General features: G+C 41.3%; 1 protein-coding gene across 1 annotated transcript in view; it reads right to left on the bottom strand.

The window, feature by feature from the left end:
* Positions 1-5,146: 5,146 nt before the first annotated feature.
* The window catches only part of usp43b (ubiquitin specific peptidase 43b), a 90,105-nt gene continuing 69,052 nt past the window's right edge, over positions 5,147-26,199 (bottom strand). Inside the window, exons 9-16 of the mRNA XM_084926705.1 lie at positions 20,369-20,472; positions 16,896-16,973; positions 16,687-16,816; positions 13,409-13,751; positions 10,855-11,013; positions 10,228-10,401; positions 8,232-9,371; positions 5,147-7,774 (exon numbers count right to left, since the gene is read on the bottom strand). Coding sequence (XP_084782831.1) covers positions 7,764-7,774; positions 8,232-9,371; positions 10,228-10,401; positions 10,855-11,013; positions 13,409-13,751; positions 16,687-16,816; positions 16,896-16,973; positions 20,369-20,472 — 2,139 coding nt within the window. The 3' untranslated portion in view covers positions 5,147-7,763. The remainder of the gene's footprint in view (positions 7,775-8,231; positions 9,372-10,227; positions 10,402-10,854; positions 11,014-13,408; positions 13,752-16,686; positions 16,817-16,895; positions 16,974-20,368; positions 20,473-26,199) is intronic.

The following is a 26,199-nucleotide window of genomic DNA, read 5'->3' as shown; positions in this document are numbered from 1 at the left end:
TGTCCTTGCTAAGCCTCTCCACAGGAGCTCTCCCAGGCTCAGTTTGCCCCCTGCTTTTTCGGAGGGGTTTCTCTGCAGGTGTCTGCACACAGAAGACAACAGAAAGTCTTCCAAACAGATTACAGAGTCAGACAAGAAGCATGGAAGCCAGAGTCACTCTAACTGTGAGCTATTCAACAATACAGCGACGACTGAAGCTCTGCAGCTCCATAAGTAGTGGCTTTGACGAGGGCTCAGGAACAGCTGTGTGATGATCAGCAGGAAAATTGGAAAAGCTGTAAAACCTGTGAAAATGGAGAAAGAGCCAGGTGCTGCTAATCGAATACACCTGATTAATTGATCATCCGAAAGTGAATGCACCTCTACGGAAGCAGAAGTTTTGTCAGTTTGCAGGTCTGGAACAATTGGGTCAGTGTTAATGCAATACCAACAAGGAAAGACATCAGCTTCACATCAATCAGGGGAGGGTTATAAAGTCACGTCGAAACCATTTGAAGTCCATCATTCAGCAGTGAGAATGATTATTCACAAATGATTCAAGATACTTGGCAGTCTTCCCAGGAGTGGATGTCCCAGCAAATGCACTCCAAGGCCAGACCGTGCAATGCCTGTAGTAACTGCCAAAACTCCAAGAGCTACGTCTCAGACTCTACAGGACTCAGTTAGCAGGTTAAATGTTAAAGGCCTTTTCCAAAACAGGACTTTAAACCTTGCTGGGGTTTAAGGTCATTGTGGAAATGCTGGGGTGGGAACTTATAAGAGCTGTGCATACATGAATGACTGCAAACCTCAATGAACTGAAGCAAGATTGTAAAGAAGAGTGGCCCAAAAGTTTTTTTTTTTTTTTTTTTTACAGGAAGATACTTGATTTTTTTTACTGATGCTTTCTCCTGATGCTTTACGTTTTTACAGTAATACTGTAATTTCTGCAGTAAGTTATTTTGCAAAATTATAATATATTTGACAGAAAAAAATACCTGTTATTCATATCTAGAGATGAGTACAACCTAATTGTGCAAATGTCCCGAATGTGTTGTTAAACAAACAATTTCTGGAAATAAAGAATTTTTATTTCATTTATAAATTTTAGATGTAAAGACATATTAACAGACTCTCTTTAATAATTTGGTCCTAATTCTGTTTCCCACAGAATTGCACTCGATTAGTGGCAGCAGTGTGTGCCCAAAAGAGGTGGCACACAAGCTTTTGCAAATATATTCATATATCATACTACAAATACTTTTAGGAAATAAATAGCAGAACAAAAATTGCCATTATTCTGAACTACTTTTAGTAATAACAATCCTTATTTCTCTCTATAGCCTCAGTCAGCTTGGCACAGAGCAACATTTGAACCTATTATCTACATATAACATGAGGAAACGTGAGATGGGACGGGTCAGTGGTTACCGTATAGCATCGACTGAAATTTAACTGTAACAGAGGCGACCGCCACTTTCTTCACAGATTAAAAAAATAAACATGTAAATAACACATATGGATGTTGCTTTGGTGGCTTGTCTATATCTGAGATTGGGTAATTCTGATTCCAGCAGTGATTGGGAAATTGTAATGCTAGTATAGTCAGTACATTTGATGTAACAGTCAAATAAACTTCCACCAGCTCCCAGAATGCTTTGCTGTTTACACAATACTACTGGATTTTTGAAATACTGCCTGCTTACTGTAAAATCATGCTGCAGTTTTTACAGGAATTTGTTACAGTGTATTTATACAAGTGTTGAACAACTAACACACAGCCATGTTCCTGTTTAAATAGATGAAAGGGCTTATTTTTCTTCCCCTATTTGGCCTTCTTTAGTAAAAGGCCAAAAGTTAGACTCCATTTCATTTTATTCTAATGCTGGTCAGCTTGAAAAACACCCTGAAAATGTACATCTCCCAGTCTCAATGGAACTGATGCAACGATTTCTTCTTCTAGCACAGACTCCTTCAGGGTAGAGATGTCCTGATATAGTTTTAGACATTTTTAGATTTTTAGGCTCTTTCAAATAATATCTCGCGCATCTTATGTATCTTTGCAACACCTAACCCAGTGAGGCTCTGTCAGTGTGCAAGAAACTTCTTTAACCTGGGAAACTAAAGAAAAAGAAGGGGTAGGCAGAAACAAAATGCTGCTGGTAACAGCTGTGGTGAGATGAGGCAACCTTGTAGTAATTCAAATAGTTCACCCAGTGCTGTGTTGTATCAGTGTATGAAATGTGGTGTGAAGCACTTCATGGCACTTCCCTACAAGCTTTGAAATATGGCTCACACTTGGACATATTCACTCCATTCTTACTCCCACTCGCACACGGCATCGTGGCACAGCTGTGCTAAAAACATCCCCGCAAATCTTTTGGTACTTCGGTGTCACTTCAGTGTGAGAACAAGCGTTCATCAGGTCCTCAGCGTACTTGTACTCTACCTGTATTGTTGCTTGATTGGTTTGTTCAATAACAGGAAGCACACCTGTATGAATGCTAAACCGCCATTTCCACTTTTGATGTTTGACTGTGACAGGGTTAAAATGTCCAACCTTCCACTTTATTTCTAAAGCACTTTAAAACAACATTACAGCTGACCAAAGAGCTGTACAAAAATAAATAAATAAATAAAAATAAGAGAACAAGAATAGAACAATAAATCAGCTATAAGTTAATACATAGGTGCAAAAGAACATTTAAAAATAGCACAGGTACATACAAAGGGTAAAAGTTCATGACAGATGACAACTCATACTGAGTTAAAAGCCAAAGAGAAAAGGTTTTAAAAACAGCAAAGGATATAGCCTGCCTGCTTCTGGGGGCAGCTCATTCCACATTTTAGGAGCCAATGCTGCAAAGGCTTTGTCTCCTCTGGTTTTATAAAATGTCTTTGGGACAGTCAAAAGCTGATCTAAGAGCACGTGACGGCATGTAAGGGTGAAGCAGCTCAGACAAATAAGAAGGGGCAAGATCATTAAGAGTCTTAAAAACAAATTAAATCATTTTAAAAGGGATTCAAAACTGAACGGGAAGCCAGTGAAGGGATGCTAAAACCGGGGTTATGTGCTCTCGTTTGCTTTCACCAGTTAAAAATTGTGCAGCAGCATTTTGTACAAAGCTGTAGATGTGAGAGGGAAGCCTTGTGAATTCCACTTAAAAGACTATTATAATAATCCGAGAGATGATAAATGCGTGGATCGGTGCCATCTAGACAGGATGGGCTTGGTTTTGCACTGCCGCCTCAAGTGGAAGGAGGCTGGGGTCCATCTTCACACCTAAATTGGTGATGCTGGATTTTTCATGTGGAGCCAAAGAGAAAAAGTCAAAGGCAGGGAAACAGCTGGAGCCACTGGATTTAAGAACTGTGACCTCAGTCTTTTCTTTCATTAAAATTAAGAAAATTCACCCCCTGATGTCTTTGAGACATTTAAGGAGAGGCTGAACAGAACCACTGTGTTTTAAAAGGAAATAGACTTGACATCCATCAGCATATAAGCTGGTAGCAAATAGAAAGAGAACAGTAGAGGACCAAGAATGGAACCCCAAGGTACCCCCCAGGGGAGGGCAGCGGAAGTACAGGTAAAATCATCCATTATGACACACAAAGTCCTTTCAGAGAGGTCGGACCTAAACCACTGCAGAGCTGAACCAGTGATGCCCACCCACTGCTACAGTCTGCTTTTACAGTCTGTCGGCTTGCAAAAGCAGGTGCGGTCTTTCAGCGGCTCCGGATGATCTGGTCAATCCCAAAGATCGATCTGGTGACGAAGATTCGTCTGCTCAACTCCATCGTTATACCTACCGCGATCTGTACTTGTGAGACGTGGAAAACATCAGCCAGAAGACTCAATGTGGCCCAACAGCGATGGCTAAGAGGGAACCTGGGGGTCTCTTACCGGGACCATGTCACCAATGAAGAAGTACACCGTCGGACTGCCACACGTCCCCTCCAGGACATTGTGACTGAGCGACACGTGCGCTTTGCAGGTCATGTTCTACGCCAACCCCCACACCGACTGCCCAAGATTGCCATCATGTGGAACCCATCCCAACCAAGATGGAAACCAGGCTGTCCCTGTACAACATGGTGGAGGACTTTCATCGATGATTTACGCACCACAGACATTGCATGGGATGAGGGCGAAGCAGCTGCAGCTGATCGAGTACGTTGGCGGACATTTGACGCCCAATGCGCCAAATGGCGCAGGAGGACCTAACTAACTAATTAGAATAATAACCATTATGACATGACATCATCACACAGTTACTACAGATTTGTTGGCTGCACATCCATGATGTGACTCGCCACATCCCAAAGATGCCCTATTGGTTTGAGATGTGATGACTATGGAGGCAAACTCATTGTCATGTTCAAGAAACCAGTGTGAGATGATATGAGCTGGACATGGTGTATCATCCTGCTGGAAGCATTAATGCTCAGATAGGCTGTGGTGTTTAAATGATGCTGAGTCGGTTCCAAGGTGTCTGAAGTGTGTCAATAATTTTTGTTTTTGCACCAAATTCTGACCCTATCATCTGAATGTCAGAACAGAACTTGACACTCATCAGTGGAGGGAACAGTTTTCCAGTCTTCTGTTGTCCAATTTTGGTGAGCTTGTGCAAACTCTTCCTCAGTTTCCTCAGTTTCACCCAGAGAACTGCCACATACTGGATACTTTCTATTTTTCAGACCATTGTCTGTAAACCCGAGGGACTGGTTGTGTGAGAAAATCTCAGTAGATTACCAGTTTCTGAAATATTCACTTAATTTCACTTAGTTTGAACTCCAGCGGGTAGCCTTGAGCATGTCAGCAAACTTAAATGCATGTAGTTGCTGCCATGTGATTGGCTGATTACATAGTTGTGTTAACAAGCAGTTGAACAGGTGTAACTAACAAACTGGTTTCTGGAAAATTAATCTTGGTTATTATCTATACATTGTTTTGTATGCATGAACATTTTTTTTTATTTTTAATTTAAAATGTTATTATTCACACTTTGAGTTTTTTAAAAAAAAAAAAAGATTATTAAGTATCAATTAAGAGGAGCCCGAGCCATGCAATGCCTTTTTTTAAATAAAAGAAAAAACTCAGCTGTTTTTCATTTATTTGAAGCAATGCTGAGAAAAATGCACCACAAATAATTCTGCCACACTGACATGATTTGTGAGAAAAGCTGTGTTTAATTTGCAACCCATAAAACTCTCAGTATGTTATGCAGATGTTACAGACAGTCCAATTCAAGAACTTGCGTGTGTTGTGTCACATTCAAACCTACCAAACCTATTATTCTGCCCTTTCGTGGTAATCTGAAGCATACAGTTTTAATCTGGTACTTAAATTACATAATTACACATCAGGTACAAAATGTAGACTTTTAAAAAAGTTAATAAAATAGAATCTAGCCATTGTTCCCAAATAATGTATCAGACACATCCTTCATGTATGATCACTTAATTTGGTAAATAGTGATTTTAAACAGTGACGTCAAATGACAGAACATAAAACAGCAAGGACAGATACAGTGTGTGCAACTAACAGGGACTCTGAAAAGCATCAGTGACAAATTTAAAACACTGAAAACAATTTATTGTAAATCAAAAGCTTATCGTCGAGTTTGAATAGAGAAAAAAAAAATGTTATTTCTGGTTTGCTCATGCTTCCGCCCCATCGGAGAAAGCTATCACGGTGCAGCTCCAGAAATGGTGATTACTCTGAATTAAACAGACACTAAATATTCAGGAAGAGCTCCTGCTTCTGGCGGCTACTTTATACAATTTTCAGGGAATGCTTTGAAGCATGATTGCCATTAACACTCTGCCTATCTTCAAGTCTTTGATGAAAGAACAGCCTCGTGCACGATTTTTTTAAATCAGTAAAATTTCAATCCAACTTGAGTGAAAAAGACATACAGTACGCACTCACTCTCCCACACACTGGAGCAGCAGATGTGGAGATAAAAAAAAAACAGCCCTCTCCTTTATTGCTGTGCAAGCCACTGAGGTGGTAAAAACACGTTTTCTGTGCTTTCTTAAAATTTCCTCATGATGTTTTATTTCCCTCCACAGAGCAAACCAACCACTGGAAAATGCACATTTGAAAAGAATGGGGTTTCACAGCTCCAACACCCCCCCAGACCAAACCTTTAGTCGTGAAAGTCCCCTTACATACTCTTCACCAGCCGAAGTACAGATGAGAACAAAATTATTATCACCTGTATGAAATTTCTAATTTTCCCTATTGCTTTTGTAACAGAGCAATCTTGATAATCCCAAAGCAAGGATATACAAAGTGGTCACAGCATTTCCAGATGCCAACAACTGGAGTGAGAAGTATCATCAAGAAATTAAAAGAGAGTCACAGAGTACAGAACGAGCCTGGCAGAGGTAGGAAGCCAAAGATCTCAAAGACTCTGGAAAGAAAATATGCCAACAACTGCCAAGACACCATTGAATGACATGTCAAATAGGGAATTGTAGTCTCCAAGAAGACTATCACTCGAACCATGTACAGGAGTGGATTGGGAGGTTGCAGAGCAAGAAAAACTTTTGCAGAAGAGACAGATGAAAGTATGTTACTAACAACTTGGAGAAATAATAAGCGTACTGGAAGCGTGTCCTTTGGTCAGATGAGATGAAACTAGAGCTCTTCGGCCACAGAGACTCTGCTTACATTGTAGGCCTACAACCAAAGAACACCGACCCCACAGTGAAACACGGTGGTGGGATTATTAGGCTGTGGGGATGCTCCAGTGCATCTTGAACTGAGGATCTCATCAATGTGGAAGGAACTTTATCTTGCAACACAGGAATGACCCAAAACACACATCGCTCCTGGGGAAGAACTCAACTGAGAAGACCAAAGTGAATATTATTGACTGGCCTACACAAAACCCTAAATTGGATCCTACCTAAAATCTGTGGGATGAACTGAAGACCAAGTTCCATGCCAGAAGGCCATCGAATCTGTAGGAGTTTGAGAGATTCACCAAAGAAGAACAGGCAGGTGGTTATCCAGCAAAAGGGATTCACATTTGACTTTTTACATCGACTGGGCTAATAATTTTGGCACTGATAAGTAAAATAACGTAAGCATCCAAAATAAAACTAGGATGTTTGGAAAAGCTTTGTTAAAAATTGCCTGCTCTGTGTATCAGTACTTTGGAAAAAGGGGAGGCTAATAACTCTGTCCTCATCTGCATCTGTTGGTTTTGCCCAATTTGTACAATGCAATTGTTCCAAATGAGCTCTGGTCACTTTGGACAGATATGGAAAAGTGTACAAAAAAGAAAGTGCAACAAAATATAATATTTAACTGATAATACAGCCGGTTAACAGTGCTGTGTTAGTATAGTTTTTGCAGCGCTTTAGAACAATCTTACACATCATCGCCCATTAACTGTAAACTGTTCTTTAGTCAATCAGTACATGCCACACTCCACAATGGACTAAAACTATGCAAATTCACCATATCAACCTCCACTTTCAAAAAAGTTGATCATAAACTCAAACATGTAGTGTAGTAACAGCAGACAGCAGTGTAAAAACAACACAAAAAGTGCAGGAAACAAATCACATTACAGCAGTATTTTCCCTTAGTAATTCATCTCTGCATAGATTTCATTTAAGACACACACAGGTGAGAACTTAGAACAGTACTATGAAGGGGAGAGAGATGTACTTTGATTCACCGATGCCTCCAGCTGTGGGCTTCTCCCGGTGCGTGGGTGTGGAGGAATCAGTAGAGAGCTCGGGTGTTCAGCAGTCATTCAAGGCTCTCACAGAGGCACTTATAATGGGATATAAAAGGAAACAATTAGTATTTGATCACCTGTCAAAAAGGAAATCAGCACTAGCATTGGTAACAAAGAAAAAGCTGGCTTCAACTGACATTTTGACACGTGTGGCTGCATTTGCTGGAATTTAATAGCTTACACCTAATCCGTCAATTGGAATTCATTCCACAGTTTCAATTAGTGCATTACAGCAGCAGGAATGTTTGGCCAACCTGCTTCCACTGTCACCACTTCTTTGTTCACCAAAGGCAGTTTCTCATTTTAAAACCAAGCTGACATAAGAAGAAAAACATCAACCATGCCGCTGACATTAGCTCTAATTTGTGCTTTTTGTTTTTTTAGACCAGACAAACTGAAAGGATTTTATTTACAATTCCACATAACATAATAATTAATTTCAGAGTGCAATGTGACCTTTAAAACAGGCCTCAGGGAAAGCTCCGTGCCTACCCAGTGAGGTGGTACTGTATCGCGTCCGCTGCAGAGTGGCGTAACCCGGCTTGTCCGCCAGCAGGACCCGGTGAGCTGGAGGGATCGTGACTTCTCCGTTCCTCTGCAGGGAGGCGCACCTGCGAAATGTCAAATCTAGTTTCGTCTGGATGTTGCTGGAGCTGTGAGCGCGTTTGATGTCGACAGGGTCATGACTTCCAGCCTTTCCGTTGACCAGCTGGACTTTGCAGTTATGGCCATCGCAGTTGGGCCCACCGGCGCCTTTCCTCTCTTCTAGTGCCGCAGCAGTCAGAGTCCCGTTGGAGAGGGACAGCTTGGCTAAATTGCTACTCGCCAGCCTTCCCAGATCTTCATGGTCTTTCAGGTGCTTCTCTTGCCCCTTGACTGGTGACCTCAGAATGTCTTTCTTCAAGAAACCGGGCTTAAAAAAAGAGAAGAGACTTTCTTGGCTCCGACCTTCATGTCCTCTTTGCACCCTCCTGTCCTCAGGCTGAAGGACCATCTGTAACAAGTCTTTTTGTGCCCTGGGAGTCGCCCCTATGTGGACCTTAGATCTTCTCAGTGTAGAATCTCTGCTTGGGGGTGCGCTGTGGCTGAACTGACCGCCTAGAATGGCCCCTCTCTGTAGCTGGAACTCCAGGGTCCTGCCCTGGTCTGGCCTCGCTCTCTTAGATGATCTCCTTCTCAGAGAATCATCATCTCGAGCTTTGACATCTTTGCAGCCATTACCGCCTCCATGGCCGATGTTTCTCTCTGCAAAAGTTCTGCTCTGTCCCTCTGGTATTTTGGGGGAGTAACAACTTTCAGAGCTGACTCTGTCTGTACAGCTGAGGCTGCTGCCGCTCGGTGAACTGCAGTCCTGTCCTGCTTCAAAGACTCTTCCATGGGCGTTTCTTTGTGGCGGGGTAGCCACCAGCGTGATGATGGGGTCTTTGGTACATCTTGGACGCCGACCGGACTCGAGATACTCCACCAGCTCTCCAGATTGAGTCTGGGCAGAGTGCTTGATACGGTCTCTGGAACCAAAGGACCACCTCAGTGGGAGAACTTTGTTCAGGGTGTCCTTGGGCTTAGTTGGCGATCTCATGCTTACACTCCTGCCCTGGTACCCTCTGACAAACTGATTGTTTTCTGACCCATCTATAGGAGACAAGACACGAGACAAAGTTTAAAAAAAGAAATTGACATGACCTGGATAGATTATTGTTATACCAGAATGCAAAAAATTCACAAGCTTCCAAGGAGGAGGAGAGTTTAGGATGATATATTTGTAAAAATCTGGTAAAATTGACCTAGTGTGCTCATTTCCAGCTTCATACTTTTCATTTGTTTCTACTAGAGTGCCTTTGCATGATTCACAAAGTCAAAATAGTCCTTATTTAAAGTTGGGGGAAAACTTATTTGTAGGTCTCCTGAGTTACACAAAAATGAACAATCTCTGACTTTCATAGTAGTTTCATTTTGATGGAGAGAGACAGAACATCAAAGAAAAATGCAGAAAAACACATCACATAAACATTATCTATTGATTTGCATGTCACTGAGTGAAATAAGTATTCAACAACCAAACCAGAGTCTGACTCTCAGAGATTGTGGTTGTGTTAGATTGGTGTGAATAAAGCACACAGAATACATTTCATCCATTCCAACCTCTCCACCACCTTGGGCAAGACCAAAAAACTGTCAAAGGACGTCAGGGTCAAGATTATAGACCTGCACGAGGTTGGAATCACATCAAGATCATCAGCAAGAACAAAAATAAAATACTAACTCAAAACAAGGAATTGTTTTCTCCTTTTGTTAAGATGAGAAAGGAGTTAACCAAGCTTTCCATAGCTTATCATTGAGACTGGATGCATTTGAATACAAGTCCTTTGGTAACAATGTAGCACTGTAAACTATAAAATGCACCTCATCTTTTACTCTTAAAGGTTTTTTTTTGCCTTCTTGTGTTTTATACAATATACAAACTATACACATTAGTCCAGATACCTACATGTTTCCACTGTTTTGGGAGGTTCATCTCTAAACACTGGCAACTCAGGAGACTCAGGGGCTTGTACGGCTCCCAGAGATCCCGGCACAGGTCCTCCTGACACCACACTGCCCCTCTTACTGCCCCCTGTCAGCCGGACCAGCCAGTGGTCAGAGGCGGACGAGCTGGTGGAACCTAAACAGAGGAATGAAAATAGTTTGTTTTGTTGCTCTGCAGTCCAATAATAAGCATGCGCATTAAGAGAAAAAGACCAACTAAAGCTCCATTAGAAGAAGCAATCCTGCATCGAGATGGCAACAGATCTGTGATTGTGGAGTAGTATCTATTTTCATCCATTAGGAAAAACAGGCATTAGGTAGAAACGATGAAAAAGAGCGTCTCTGTGACTCATGTAAATAGAGACTGGCAGCAGGTCTTCCTTTGTTGGCTATTAGCTACAACACAAGATGTAGCAGTGAAAATGAACACTGATGGGGCTAAAATAGAGTTTTTACCAGATAATGAGGGTGTGAGGTGCAATGACACTCTCATGTTGCCTCCATTAGTTTTATATTATATGAATGAGGTGTAGCAGATTCCAGCCAACTAATAATAACAAGGCACTGTGCAGCATCTGAAAGGACTGACCTGTGACCGAGGAGCTGGCAGACCAGGGGGGGATAGTGTTTCTCCTCTGGTAGAAGAGGATGTAGGCTCCACGTGTGCACACCTCCGCCTCTGGAACTGGCTCAGCGCTGCTGTCATCATAACTGTACCACTGGCCGTCAACAGAGTTCCTGCAATAGGCTGAAATTACAATGGAAAAAGCAGAGAGACCAAACTCTTTGATTTCTGCTAGGCTCCGGCGAAAGGATGTCACTGCAGTTGTTTCTTTATTTGACTAATTAATGAGTGAAAAAGTGGTACACAGATGGGTGTGTCTGTGGGAGTTTGCTCATAAACATACACAGGAAAATACACAATGCATGGGTAATTGGATCCTTAATTGTCTGTTCAGCTTTCTATTAATACCCATGCTGCGGCTAATGACCAAGGCAGCTGATAATATGAATGCTTTTCTATGTCTTTGCCACAGGGTGTCCTCACTGGGCTTTTAAACAGATTGGGCTCTTGTATGGATCCTTTCTGAGACTTGGGATGGCTCAGACTGGAAGTTCTGGAACTGGTAGGAGATTTTTTTTTACTGTAATTGAACTTCCTTCTTCACTACAGCTCATTTCTGGCAGCTTGTCTGAGATGAGCGCAAGTCAATTAAACTGTTTCTTCTCGCACTTGATGTAATTCTTTTTTTACCAAAAGTCCTCTCAGTTAAATCCTTTGAGTTTCTATTTTTTTATTCTATTGCTTACTTGCAGTCATTTAGTTGTAGGCAGAGGACCTGTTTATGAATCAGACTTACATCAATCAGCATGTCAGCTGGCGTCTAATGATGGTGGTGGTCATGCTGTTTGTTTCTGCTTCTTCAAGAAGATCATTTTTGCAACATATTGCAACTCCACGAGGGCTGTGTGGGTGAAATCGGTCTTGGCCTTGAAATCATTTTATTTCATCGCCTAGCTTGAGCAGGCGACCCATATATCATAAGGCTACTGCAGAAACCTGAGTTCTATCTATCCCAGGGCTTTTGCTGCATGTCTTCCTCCGCTCTCTCTCCCAGCTTTCCTGTTCACTCTAAAAACTTCTGTCATGATAAATGTATCCTCACTTTTAAGGGAGAAAATGCTGCAGCCTTCTCTGGACCTGAGGTAATTTAATACAGACTGAGGTTAAGTGGAAAAGTGCTCTATGGTTGTAAAAATCAAAATTTGAAATTCTTTTTGGAAGTCATGACACATCCTCTGAGTGAAAGAAAAGAAGGACCGTGCAGTTTCTTTTCAGCTCGTGGTTCAAAAGCCACGCACATCTCACAGGATAAAGTGTGAAGGCCCAGTTTATACTGACGATGTAGCCTATAGAAAGGTATCATTATAACTTATGGTACCAAAACTGCTTTTTCAGGGAAAGCCTTGCTTCTTTCAACAGATAGTGTCTGCGTTACAGCATCATGACAGTTTGGGTGAGGGGTCAAATACACCAATTAGTCACAGCATTAAAACCTGGAGCTGGTGCAGAGAAAGACCGGTTTCTGGAATGTTCTCTTTTACTGATTTTCAGACTGACTTTATCTGCTACTGTCACTATCATCTGAGCGCATGCCAGATTATTTTAAAACAGCCTCTGTCATCCCTCTGCTTCAAACCCCCCCCAAAACGTCCACAGACCCCACCGACAATTACAGGCCCATTTCCAAACTTCTATTCATTTTTTGAAATCCTTAAAAAAGCTGTGTAAAAAAGTCTGGTAAGAACCTTGCAACAAACAACTGAATTTTGAATCTCACATCCCAAAACTCATCCAGCCTTGCTTCCTCAGATAAAACTCAGGTTTTACATAAATCTCTGATCTCCCCAGCCTATCTTCAACTGGTCCAGAAGGCAGCGGTTAGACTGCTAACAAGACTTCACACAACCTAAAAAATCCCCATGGTGGTGTGGTGTAAGAAGTAAGAAGGCCCTGAGTTCAAATCCACCATCTGGCTGGGGCCTTTCCTCCCAATGCGTGCACGTCACATGCACTTCGTGAAATTAGCTTAATTGGCGATTCCAAATTGCCCATAGATGTGAAAGGTTGTCTGCCCTGTGACAAATTAGTGACCTATCCAGAATCCCCACCTCTTGCCCAGTGGCAGCTGGGATAGGCTCCAGTTCCAATAGGATAAAGTGGAAAAAAATGGATGGATGGATAAAGCCCTACATGGCCAGGCTCCTGCGTATAAAGTAGAGCTACAGAGACCTTACAGCTGCAGCTCTGATCAAGGTCTCCTAACGCTCTTATTTTAAAACCAGAGGTGATCACGCTTTTAGGGTTGTAGCGTCTAAACTAAACAGCTTCCCTCATCCTAAGAGGTCGACTGAATGTGTGATTTGTGTTTAAAAGAAGGTCAGCTTTTCTTAAATCATCTTTAATCCCTTTGGTGTGGCCTCTGCTTCTCCTAATACGTGTACAGGAGTTCATATGCAGGAATGAATTTACATCTATAAATATGGCCACTTGGTTTTAATGTGTTTTTATCTAAACTGTGAGGGACTTTGTTACTGTACAAATAAAGTACAAACTTCTAAGTACATTTCTTAGATGTTACCTGTGTAATGTCCACCGTGCATGCCTCCGTGGTGGTTGCACACAGCATACAGATCATACAGATAGTCAGGAGGAGCCAGGTCAGGTCGTCTGCTCTGCTTCCAGCCCGGCTGTAGAGGGTGCTGATGGGCGCCGTGGCTGCGATGCACCACGTGCGGCGTCATGTCCAGGCCCACCAGGGGGAAATGCACGAATGTGGTGAGCTTGTTCCTTCGATCACCCACCTGCCTGAAGCGCTTCAGATGGAGAATGAGGATGTCTGGCAGGGTCCACAGGCTCATCTTCACCATGCCCTGCTGCAGCTGCTTACAATGGGGGCACTTCCAGGCGTCATCAGGTGCCAGCTGATTGGAAAAACAGAGAGGAAGGGAAGCAGAGACAAAACTGCCGTTTAAATATTTGACAGTCTCTCAAAAATCCCTCTTCTGCGTCATATGTTTGCAAATCAGTTTTCCCCTCCTGTTTTATTACATTCTTATAACTCACACACTGGTGCAGCGAAAACCTGGAAATTCTTTCTTCCTTTGCTCGTGGAGCAATCAGCTCGACTTTGACCAAGACGTACATTTAGAATCTGTTGCCATGGTTGCTACTTGCGCACACTTTTCTCGCTTCCCTATGTTTACCATCCTGAATACTGTGAAGTGATGAGCTGTTGCATTCAGCAAGGTCATGCACTCAAACTTTACAAAGAAGCGCTGAAGATTGTTTATCGCTTTGTTAATGTCACATGCATCGCAAATAAAGCACAGCTGCACTTTTCGCTGACACACAACAACAACAACCATCTCATTGCTTAAAAAATATTCTGTGAGGCAAAAATCACCTCAAACATACGGAGAATCTCAGAAAAAAAACACATCCTCCGCTTGCCTTCTGTACCTTTGTAAATGTTTGCATTTGCTTTCTGGACTGCAGTGAAAAAAAGATAATTATGATTTTATGCTTTTATCTTCTTTTTATCAGGTTTAGAAAGGAGTCAACACCTGCAATTTGTAAAAAGGAATTTATTTATACAGTGAAATATTGGTAAGTTGGCTCAATCAGAGGAACATTTACCGGCATAGATTGAACAGCGCCTCCCTCGAGGCTGCAGCTCCACCAGCTGGTAACAAAATGCAACTGTAACAAAGTCACACAGACTAAAAAATGGATTCAACTACTTTCTAATCTACGTCTACTCTTAATTATTCTAATAATATGTAATAATAAATTACATTCATCTACATCTCCATGCAAAAAAACACAGGAAAAAAAACTATCTTCAGTGCCTTTTGGATGTTTTACTGGGAAAAGAGACAGTTTTGTCTCTGGAGTGTTTGGCTGAACGCATCACTGAAGCACATGGACAGTCATATGATTCTGACACTCCACATGATGGGAACAACCCACTTAAAAGCTGTCTAACACTGTCATGTACTGCCCACAGAGGAGAGCATAAACAGACATTTGACATGTTGCAGTTGATAAAAATACTTCGCCTGCTTGTTTTTACCTCTTTACCACCTACTGATAGACGATAGACAAACATAACCTTTCAAAAACAAACATTCTTTTCCCGTTTCAGTCAGCGTCAGTGTGTTGTACGCTGGCATATCTACAAGCAACAACAACTGTCTATTTTTGAACTACCTGATTACTTCCTGATTTAATACCAATACAAACACAAACACGTGGAACCAGTTCCACAATGCACTAGTTCAGTAGCAAAATGTACACAGCTCAGAAAAATGAAAGGAAACCTTTGAAAACACATCAGATCTCACCTGGAAAAAACAAACTTAATGGATGTCTATACTGATATGGACTGGAATATGTGTTAGGATATAAAAATATGTCACATGGTGTGACAGAAATGAAAATGATCAAAAACACCACAAAGAGAAGAACTGACGAATAGTCCGTTTTGGCAAAATTTCATTGCAGCAACTCAAAATGTTACTCAGTACATGCTTGTATGCATGCCTGACGACATTGGGGAACACTCCTAATGAGACTATAGATGGTGTTTTTGGGGATCTTGTCCCAGGTCTGCACAGGGACCTACCAATACTATGACCAGAGCCAGTTATTAAGAGACATTCACATTAGTGTCCTGCTGGAGGTCATTTTGTCACTCTGGCAGTGCCCGTCCTCTTACTCCCTGTCTGTCCAGCTCTCCTAGAGTAACTGCCTGCTTCCTGTAATCTTCTTCATGCTCTTGAGACCGTGCAGGGAGACGCAGCAAACCTTCTGGCAGTGGCAGGTATTGATGTGCCATCCTGGAGGAGTTGGGCGATGTGCGTGATCTCTGTAGGGTCCACGGTGGTTGGTATGGTTCCAGCACTTCGACCATTAGCTCTTGTTCTATTCGAGCTCTTGTCTCTTCTTATCGTTTTGTGCTTGTGGAGATTAGAAGCACTGCTGGTGCTTCGGCGTTGGTTTTGAATCCTTGGTTTTTATTCAGCCTCGGTTCCTATTCTGAGTTTGTTATTTATTTTTAGTTCCTTCAGTGTTTCCCCATCTGTTCCTCCATCTGTCACTGCAGTTTCAGCGCCTCCTCATTTCAGTTATAGTGGCTCGTTCATTTCCTGTTTTTATTCTGTTAACTCATTTCCTCTGGCATCTTGTTCCTGGATTTTACTTCCTGTCTGTTGACTATCTTGTTTTTCTTCAGCTGAGCCTTGTCCCCCACCTGTCTCCACTTTATTGGTCAGCCCTCTGAGTATAAATAGTTCTGCCTTCTTCTTCTTCGTCAGATTGTTTGTTGTACTTCCTGGTTTGCTTGTGTGGGTTTTCAATGCGGCTCCTCTCCCCTGCAAGTGCCGTCTGTTTATTTTGGATTGGTTTTGTCACTTTGGATTTGTTACCTCTGCTGGCCAAGCTATCAGTTTTTAATAAAACTTGATTGTTTTTTTTAAATTCCTCATTCTGGTCTGAATTTGGGCCAAACTTTTAGTTGAATCTTGACACATACAAAACAACTTGCTGACTTCTACCCCACTGTTAGCTTTAAGTGTTTTAATTGTGTCTAAAACAGTCTTTGTCTTTCCCTGATGGGTATCAGTAAGAAACATAGATTAGATGGAAATGTATTCATTGATTGATCTATCAGCATTAATATTGTAATATATTAAGATATTAATATTTTCTTTTATTTTTGTGCACAAGTTACCACTTTTTTTTTTAAATAACAGAAATCAATTACACAGTTTAGGCCGCTGAACTAAAAGAGCATAAGCAGCAACACATCCGTGCTGTACTGTTGTTCCAAACTCTCTATAACAGCACACAGTCTACCTGTTCCTCTTTCGTGTAGAGCTGGAAGCACTCATCCAAGGTGCAGCTGTACTGCTGTACATGCTGCTGTTGCTGATTCCTCACGCTCTCCGCATCCTTCACCACCTCTTCCTTAATGTTACCGAAGAGGCTGCGGGCACAAAGAGTTAGTTAAGGTTAGCGCGAATGCTAAAGTGATACTGAAACAACTGGATGCACAATGTACTGACCAGTCTTTGATTCTGTGTTCCCACTCGATAATGAGCTTCACATGTGGAGGGCCTCCTGAGCCGCACAGCTTCAAAGCTCTAAAAGACATCAGGATCAAAGGTAGCTGTGAGGCAGTGAGGCATCGGTACAACGTGACATCAATCCTGTCAGCAGGACTACTCCATCTGTTTTATTTCCATCAGGCTTTTCTAACATTTGCTGCAGTTTCAAGTTATGACACATTTATCAATTTACTGGACTGTTTAAGTACATGTGCACTGATGCTTTCAAACCGCTAGGTGTCAGCATCGTTGTTGTTTTTAGATGGGACATAAGCAGTTGATGTATTGACTCCGAGAGAGATGAACAATGTATCCCCATAAAATTAAACATAGGAGTGAATGTTTATGTGAGATGTGCAATACAGATGAACATATTTGAATTATCTGATGTTGATTTCAGCTTGTGCTGTTAGACTGCTGTCATTCCATTAAGACAGAACCTTTAAATGTCTCCATTAAAAATCAACTTTGAGCATTTCTGAGGTGCTGTGGAAGCTGTCGAACAAAATCAAAGTTTCAAAAGAAAATTAATAGAAAGAGCAGGAATCTACCAGCAGCTGTCATTCGTTTTTATGGCAATTGTGATATGTGTGACACTATGCACATTATTATTTTAAGAAGAGCATTCTGTTGTCTGTACATAGATACAGAAATCTTTGAGCTAAAGTCTTAGATCAGGATGTTAAAACATGCTGATAGTAAGCAAGTGCAATTCCTATAATTGACACCATCTAGCTAATTATGGCAGCATGCTAACATTTAATAGTTAAAGAGACACCCACTAAAATAAGACTCAGGGGATGACTGAAGTCAGTAGGTGGTGCAGTTTCAATCTGATAGTGGTTCAGAGGTTTCACTCAGAACCAAAGTAGTTGCCACCCAATATTTACATCCATACTTTAATGCTAACATGACCAAAAAGGTGCTAACAAGGCAATCTCTGTGGAAGCAGTGACCTGTGTGACATTACACACAAACACAAACAGTTTACAGAGGCCAAAAGAAGTGAACAAAGTGTAGTGGAGCACTTGCACTAGAACACTCTTGCCTACTTGATGTGGGCTGACTTGGGGACAGAACATATTTCTGAATCATTAGAGTTCAAACGCTATCATTACATGAGATTCTCGGATACAGTGTGCTGCTTTTGCATTTGCATTTCAAAAGATTTCAAAAGCATTTGCCCCCATCAGCACCATTCAGTGAGTGAATGAACTGTTCTTCGCAGCCACACAAATGGAAGTCCTTTAAAGACCTTGCCAAAATGGTCCTTTGAAACAGCAATTCACTTCTGCAACTGAAAGCCATCAGACATGCGCCTGTAAAGAAAGAGGAAATGTCTGCACATTTCAGTCACTGCTGTGAAAATCAAAGCCAATCTTTCCAGTAAATGTGATATACATAAAAAAGATGAAATAAAAGCCAACTTTGCCTTCAGGACAGCATCAATCAGAGAATGCTAAACTTATTTTTAACCACACACATGGTGGTGTGCAGCATGTCAGCATGCTGCCTGTAGCTTTTATTTTCAAGAAACCTTCTGGTTAGATCAGAGAGGAATTCAAATCCATTCAAACTGATTAAATTAGACCTAATATGAGTTAGCTTATTGAAACAGGTTATTGAGGTGAGTTTGTTGGATTTCAAACATAATACCAGTCATTCCACAACTCAGGAGATATTTACAATGATCTAATAATTCTTTAGACCAATAAAATATGAATATATCTGTCAAGGTGTGTGCTGTAGCGGGCAGGATGAAGGACAAATGCAGGACCCGTACACGGAATGAAAACTTAAAGTGTCACCTTTTATTGCGGGGAAGACTTTCCATAAAAAAATAAACTCACAAAAAAAACCAACCAACCAAACAAACAACAGAAAAAACTTGATCATGAAAACTAGAAATTAAACTGGAAACTTGAAAATAAAAAACACAGACTAGGAAAACAAACCAGGAACTGAGAACTAGAATTAAGCCAGGAACACAAAGGGAGTAAATATAATACAAAACAGAAAAGCATAATTCAAAAAGTATAACTTAACCGAAAAACACAAAACACTGGGTCACCGACCCAGGACCATGACAATATCAGGCTTATAGTTTGCTAACTCAAACGAGAAGTGTCGCATTCAGTTTTATTTATATAGCTTCAATTTACAACAACAGTCACCTCAATGTGCTTTACATTGTAAGGTAAAGACCTTATAATAATAGAGGAAACCCCAACAATCAGAAGACCCCTATGAACAAGCACTTGGCGACAGCGGGAAGGAAAAACTCCCTTTTAACAGGAAGAAACCTCAGGCAGAACCAGGGTCAGGGAGGGGCGGCCATCTGGACTGACTGGTTGATGGGAGGAAGACGGGACATTACTTATCTGGTATAAACCCTTACCAGTTGGCTAGCTACGCAAAACTAATAATTATCTCACAGTTCTGACTGTCCTTCCTATCCTTGATGTTCAGAAGCAGTCCTCAATGCTACCACCACCTCTTCTGTACTATTAGCATTTTCTAGATGATAGGCAGCACCTTGATTTTAAAAGACATAGTGCAAAGAGTTCAGTCCCAAACAGTCGTATAGCTGCTCTGATGGAGTGCTGCTGGGATGGTGGTCCTTTCAGCAGGCTTTTCCAGTTCTACAGAGGACATCTGAAGTCTTGTTCTTGATCACCTCTCTTAGCTGGGTTACACATTTTGGTAAAACTCCTAGAAGACTGATCTCAGTCTCCTTGTATTTGACAGTGATTGAGGCCACTGCACTCCTGGGAAACCGCAAAGTTTCAGATGTGGATTTAGACCCTTCTGCCGATCTACGCCTTGCCTTAGTTTTATCACGGGAGCATACAGAGTTATTCTTGGATGTTCACAGCTTGATCTTTTTCCTGATGTGTGGAGTCAATTTCCGTACACTATACAGCCAATCCCTGCTATTTTCCACTGGTGGACTCTAATCAAGTTTAAGTAGACACCTCAAGAGCTATAAAAGATAACAGGATGCATCTGACCACAATTTGAAGTGGTACAGAATAGCCTCTGTATCCTTTTGCGAAAGGGAGAGTTTCATTTTTGAGAAGTGATAAATTTGTAAAAAAAAAAAATCTAATTATATAAAAATACTTTACACACTGTCTATTCAGACATTTTAAAAAAACGTAAAGAGCTCAGGGAATACGTTCTGTGACCTTTCGCTTCATGCATGCTTTCAAATTTTTGTTAGGCATAAAACTTGCTGCAGCTGTGGGGGCTCCCCAGAGCTGCAGAGGAAGATTCAAGTTTCAACAGGAACTGCAATTAACACCCCAAAATAAGAAAAAGTCATTATGAGTGAATAAGTGATAATTGGAAGAACCAACACATAACATGGGGACTTGTGATGCCCTGATATACGCTAACTTATAAGATTCAAGTATTTTTGGCATCCTGACCTGTCGACAGCAGGGTGGTAGAGAGGCTGCCCATCCTGAGGTGACAGGTAGCTGTAAAACACGGATCCCCCCACCACACGGATGTTGAACAGCACTCTGGTGTTCTGAAAGACGAGCATAAAACACACGGTAAACACACGGACAGCATCAGGATACTTTATCACACAGCAGCACCTTCTGTCTTTAACATCTCTCAACGCCTCTCTATAGATACTGTAAGTGTTTTATACTTTCTGGATCTCAGCAGTATTATTAGATAAATGCTTCTGCATGTGAAAGTCAGTGTTAGTTTGCTCCTTAAGACGTTCTCACATACACCATTTAAAATGTAATGTGCTTTTATTTCTATGCAGTGTCAGGTAAACAAGTTAAAGCTCACATTTTCACTCATGTTAGTGCCGTGTGGCTACATGGATGGTTAATTCTTCACATTCAAATACACAAACTCACTGATTAGCTGTTTAGCATAAATAGCTGTGGCTAACAGAGGGTCGACCCTTTCGGCGTTTGGATTTCTCCCCCTTTTTTCTAATAACCACACTGATGTTCACAATAGCTGCTAGTTTATTAGTTCTTTTACATTTCCTACCTACACTGCTTATTGCTTTTTATATGATTTATCACATTTTGATGCATTCTCAATCATCCAGGAAAGTAAATCAAATGTTGCAGGAAAGTAATTGCAAATGTACTGTTTATAAGATTTGAAACCTGCAGTCAGCTGAGACTGAAGAAGTCACTTGGATGAGTGAGGAAATGTTTCTCCCACAAAACGCTACGTCCTGATGAACAGAATCAACTTTTGGAGATTTATCACATTATTTAAAATCACTTGTTGAAGTTAAAGCATTGGGCGGTATTCTCTTCTCTTATATTTACAATCTAGCACAAAGTACAGCCGGCCTCAAAGAGCTGCTATTATCGCTGCAGACTTATTGTCTGCATGTTACCACAACAACTACCGAAGCTTTGCTGCTTGGAGTTGAGTGTTATTATTCATCCAGTCAGGGTTTTGTGTACTGATCAGGCAAAATGATGGCTCAGTTTGCCGAGCGCAGACCAAAAATAATTATTTTATGAACCTAATACGTGAAAGACAGTCGGCAGCTATATTAAGAGGTTGCTAAAAAATTTCGAGATTAGAAAATCACGAGATGATTTGCAAAGGCAAAAAAAAAAAAAGGTTTGTGAAAACTTCATTTAGTCACATAAAATCCTTTTATTTATCAAAAACCACTTTACTGTCGCACCCTTTAACACTAAAACTATCTGGAAGGTCAAGCTTAACCACCTATAGCCTCCCACCCACAGACATCACAAGTCAGAAAAAAAAAAGAATAGGAGGAAAAAGGGAGGTGTAGAAGTAGCAGTGTAAGAGAACAGAGACAGAGAGGGACTCAGTGCAGCTGGTAAACTATGGAAATGATTGCATGTCTAAAAACTGGGTGAGATGTCTGTTTTTGTGTCTGTTTTACCACACGGTGGGGTTAGGGGAGCAGGATTTTTGGAGGCCATCATCTGGTTGCCTAGTCACAAACAAGATACCTGAGCCTTCAGTACTGATTTGCCTCTTTGTAATCTTCTGGAGTTTTTTTGGACACCGACACATGAGTGCAGAATGTACAACAGCTTCTGTTTACCCATCACACGATCAGTCAGTGCTTCATCTTGGCAAATAATTACTTCAGACATCACCCACTTCACCATCCCATTAGGTACATCCTTCCCCGCGGCTCACCAAAACATAGCCAGAACTTCTTATGGAAGGAATGGTGCCTCTTTATATAAGGCGTCATTGAAGGCTAATGATCTAAATCAGTCTTTACAGGCAATTTGTTAAAAAAAAAAATAATTAAAAAAAAACCCTGAGTGAAACTTCCCGCCTTGATATCTTTCAGACGGTGATTAGTTGCTGGCGCTTGCATGCTAAAAATGGTTCTTGGACAGCTGTTCCAAACTATTTAAAAATGCTGAAATGGAAATTAGTGTGGATAAAAAACAATGGCCTGTTTTTGTGTTTTATTTAAGTTGGAGAAATGTGCTGTGTATGGGCTCGGGAGATACAAAAACAAAAATGGGCCATCGTGAAATATAGGCTGAGACCTGCACCTGACATTTTTAGCTCATGGCTTGAATCAGCACGGAGCATAGCAATTAAGTGTCTTTTTCTTAAATCCAAACCACAAACAGACTCAGACTTTTCTCTCATATGCTATTCAACCACGCTGGAAAACACGAGTTCAGGAGAAAAAAAGAGAAAAAGAGTGTTTCTTGTCCTCTGAAGCCCGAGTATATTACCCTGAGATCTGCCTTAGATCAGAAGTGCTTTAGGAACGAAGGAATGGAAAAATGAAATTGATTTCCTTTTGTTCTGGGGAAATCTGTTGCTGGCTGGCCTCAAACACAAACTCCCACACCAGGTTGAGAGGAAAAGCTCAGACCGGCAGGATCTTTCTGATGACCAGGAGCACAGCGGAGCAGACAGAACATTCCTGGAGAATATTGACGTGCTGAGCCCACCGGTGTGCACGCACCCCTGGGGAAAGTTAAATGTTACTTTTGAATTACTGCCTCACAAATGCACACGCAGTACTATCCAGAATGTCAGCTGCTGAAATGCAGCAGTTAGCACTTATCGTTAGAAAGAAGCATTTTGAGGGCACACACACACACATACATAGTAGTTTATAACGAAGCTATCTTCACTGTCTGTGGTCAGTGAAGGCATCAAACTTCCGTGTGGTGTCTAGGTGCTTTGGGCGGCCTTTCCAAAGAATTCAAAACCATTCTTGCCTGTTTATTTGGAATGCTAGATGACAAGTTTAAAACCAAAATGACTTTTTATTACAGCCTTGCCAGGCTTGTTGTGAGTTCCACTGCAAGGCTTGTGTGTACATGCAGAGCGACCACCCAATGAGTTCTTCCAACTCGAGATTCTCATGTCAAGAAGCAGAGAAAACTTCCTCCACAATAAGATACATGCACTTATATTTTTAAATGCCCTTCTTTTGACTCCTTCAACAACATTACCTCTCCTCGCACAGATAATTCAGTCTGAACTCTTGTCTTGAGCTGCAATTCTCCAGAGATGGCTTAGCATCCATAAGGAGTCATGACAGAGCTGTCAAGCTTGAGATGTCTCTACATGATGTAGAACTGTGAAAATACAAAGAGTCTGAACAGCACTGCAATGCAAGATCAGTGCTGTTTTTCCCATATTCCCACGTTCCATAAGCATCATTAGTGGGCGAGGAGGGAAACTAGAGTTTTATTTCCCTAGGACATGCAGCTTTGAGCCCCAGTCTTTAAGCACATTATAGCATCAAGTGCTTCTTTAAGACCTTTAAAAAAAATAGATCAAACTCTACTGTTAGAAGTTTGTTTCCTTCTGTCTATAAAGGATGCTTTCAAAGATGACTTTACCTTTTGACTGGTAGACTGTAACTTAAATTCGTAACTGTGTCAGAGCATAATCTTGACAAGTGACAAAAGTAGCATATTGGTCTGGTAACTGTTCTGTATGTGCTTATCTTCCTCCCAGCTTTAAGATGAATCTGTGAAGGCAACGCCAAAAACGAGGCGGAGCTAACAGACCATTGGTTGTGTGTCAGACAGTAAATATGAGATAAAAATGAGCCGAGAGATTCTCAGGTCAGTGTCGTAACCATAGAAGATTTGCATAGACTGTGCAGGCGCCGGGCTGCAACAGGTGTGGCAACACTAGCCTGAGGACCACGCCCTACATGAGTCAGCTCAGCGATTGAGCCTGGGAGGATAGAAGGAGTAAGTAGGAGTGAACTGCTGCTGCTATTCTGTAACTGTGTTCTCTTATTATAATAGACTAAAAATGTAAGCCCATATTTTTGCTTTGTTACTTTCAGTCAGGTCTCTGAGTTTGTGTTGATGCATAGTTCTGTTAGTTTGCTGTTTTCACTTTAGCTCACCCTGACAATTTTGTATTTCTGAAGTTGTCAATCTGCTAAATAATAAATACAATGTTTCTTTCACATAGAAGTTGTTTCTGCATTTGCTTCGGTCTTAGAGAAGTAGATTTTCATGTTATGTCCTGCCTCTCAGGTTGGAAGTTACCACAGTGAAACATGAATATAGTCATTCTGAGAAATATAATGTGATAAGGATATTAAAGGTATCTGAATATACATTTAAAGACAATTTCCAACAGGAAATGCGGTGAAGACGACGTGCTGAAGTTCAAACAATAAAGCATCAGAGTGAGGAAGAAAGGTAAAGTAACTTTGAAGCAAATGGGAAGACAACAGATACTCAAATATTCACTTGTTACAATAAAGGTGTGCAGAAGAGCATCTCTGAACACACAACACATTGAACCTTGAAGCACCAGCAGCAGCAGAAGACCACACCGGCTGCCACTCCTGTCACCTAATATCGGGAAACTGAGGCTATGATTCACATGGGCTCTACAGAATTAGACAAAAGACGTTAGGACAAACAATACCAGGTTGTTGTTAGTTTTAATATCCAATCAACAACTGATGGGAACACGAAATTTAAAAAAAAAACCTTTTAATATATTTAAAGTAATGAAACAGACAGTTACATGTTTTCCTGAATCCTGGATAGAAAGGCTGTATGTGGGGTGCATCAGTCATTTACATGGAAGATCATGTACCACATTTCAAGTTTGAGTCTTTGAGTTTCATTCTGAGTTGTCATCTTCTCTCTCTTTACCGCTACCTGACATTTTCTGATGCAAACGGTCATATGGGTCTACTTAGAAGGGCACGAGTCTCAACACTACGTCGTTAAGTGATGTCAGTAGCAGGAAAAATGGCAGAGGACGTGCGTTTTTTGCCTTTGCTAAAGCTAAAATTAGACAAAAGCGGAAAATATCCACTTGTGAGCATAATTCATTGAGGCAAGAAAACCACATATTCTGCTGAGTTGAAAGATTTAGAGCAAACATCTGCTCTGAGCACTGCTCCCTCCTTGGCAAAGGTAGGCTTCCAGCGAACTGATTATACTCTACGAGCCTGGTTTTAATTAAACAGCTGACAGCATGGGGCACAAAGGAGACTGCAGATCTCCAACAGAGTTACAGAAAACGCTGCACCTGACTCTTCTCTTCCATCTCTCTCCTGGCGCTTCTGAAAGAGCGGCGAGCAAGTCTGCGCCTTTCTTGTGCTCTGTATGGCTGTTTATTGCAGCTGCATGGCACCTGCACCACGCGGGGAGAGGCACTGATTGAAAATCAGTTTGGCTGCACAATTAGCAACAGGCTTATGCACACAGTGATATGCTCAAGCACAGGAATGTGTTCAGTGCAATCATAGACTCTTTGTTTGGGGGTGTCTTGGTAGCAAAATTATTTACAAAGGTGAGTTGAGAGCTATGCAGTTATCTTTGTCCTTGTGTGCACAATACGACTGATAAATGTGTAGACAATTTTGTAAATGCATATTGAGATAACAATAGCTGAAAAGAGTGATTGTTCTTGTACTTGTTGCTGAGGGTAACTAGCAACTGGTAACATGTAACCTGAGAGTGACATCCCGTTCTTAATCCATAGGGTTTAATGTGATGTCGTTACACCCTTTGCAGCTACAACAACATCACTTCTGTTTATGGGAAATTGAGGTCAGACTGATGATAAGAGAGTTGGAGTATCCGCTCTAATTCATCCCAAAGGTGTTCTTTCGAGTTGAGGTCAGGATTTTGTGCAGTCCAGTCAAGTCCTTCTTGCTCATCATCTTTATATACCTTGCTTCGTGCATTGTTGCGCAGTCATGTTGGAACAGGAAGGGACCATTGTCAAACTGTTCCCACAAAGTTGGTGGAATGAAATGATTTAA

This window comes from Perissodus microlepis, chromosome 4 (assembly GCF_051167445.1).
Source record: "Perissodus microlepis isolate ML-2025 ecotype Zambia chromosome 4, ASM5116744v1, whole genome shotgun sequence".
NCBI classification, from domain to species: Eukaryota; Metazoa; Chordata; class Actinopteri; order Cichliformes; family Cichlidae; genus Perissodus; species Perissodus microlepis.
Note: the sequence above shows the minus strand (reverse complement) of the source record. Positions and strands in the feature narration are given on the sequence as shown.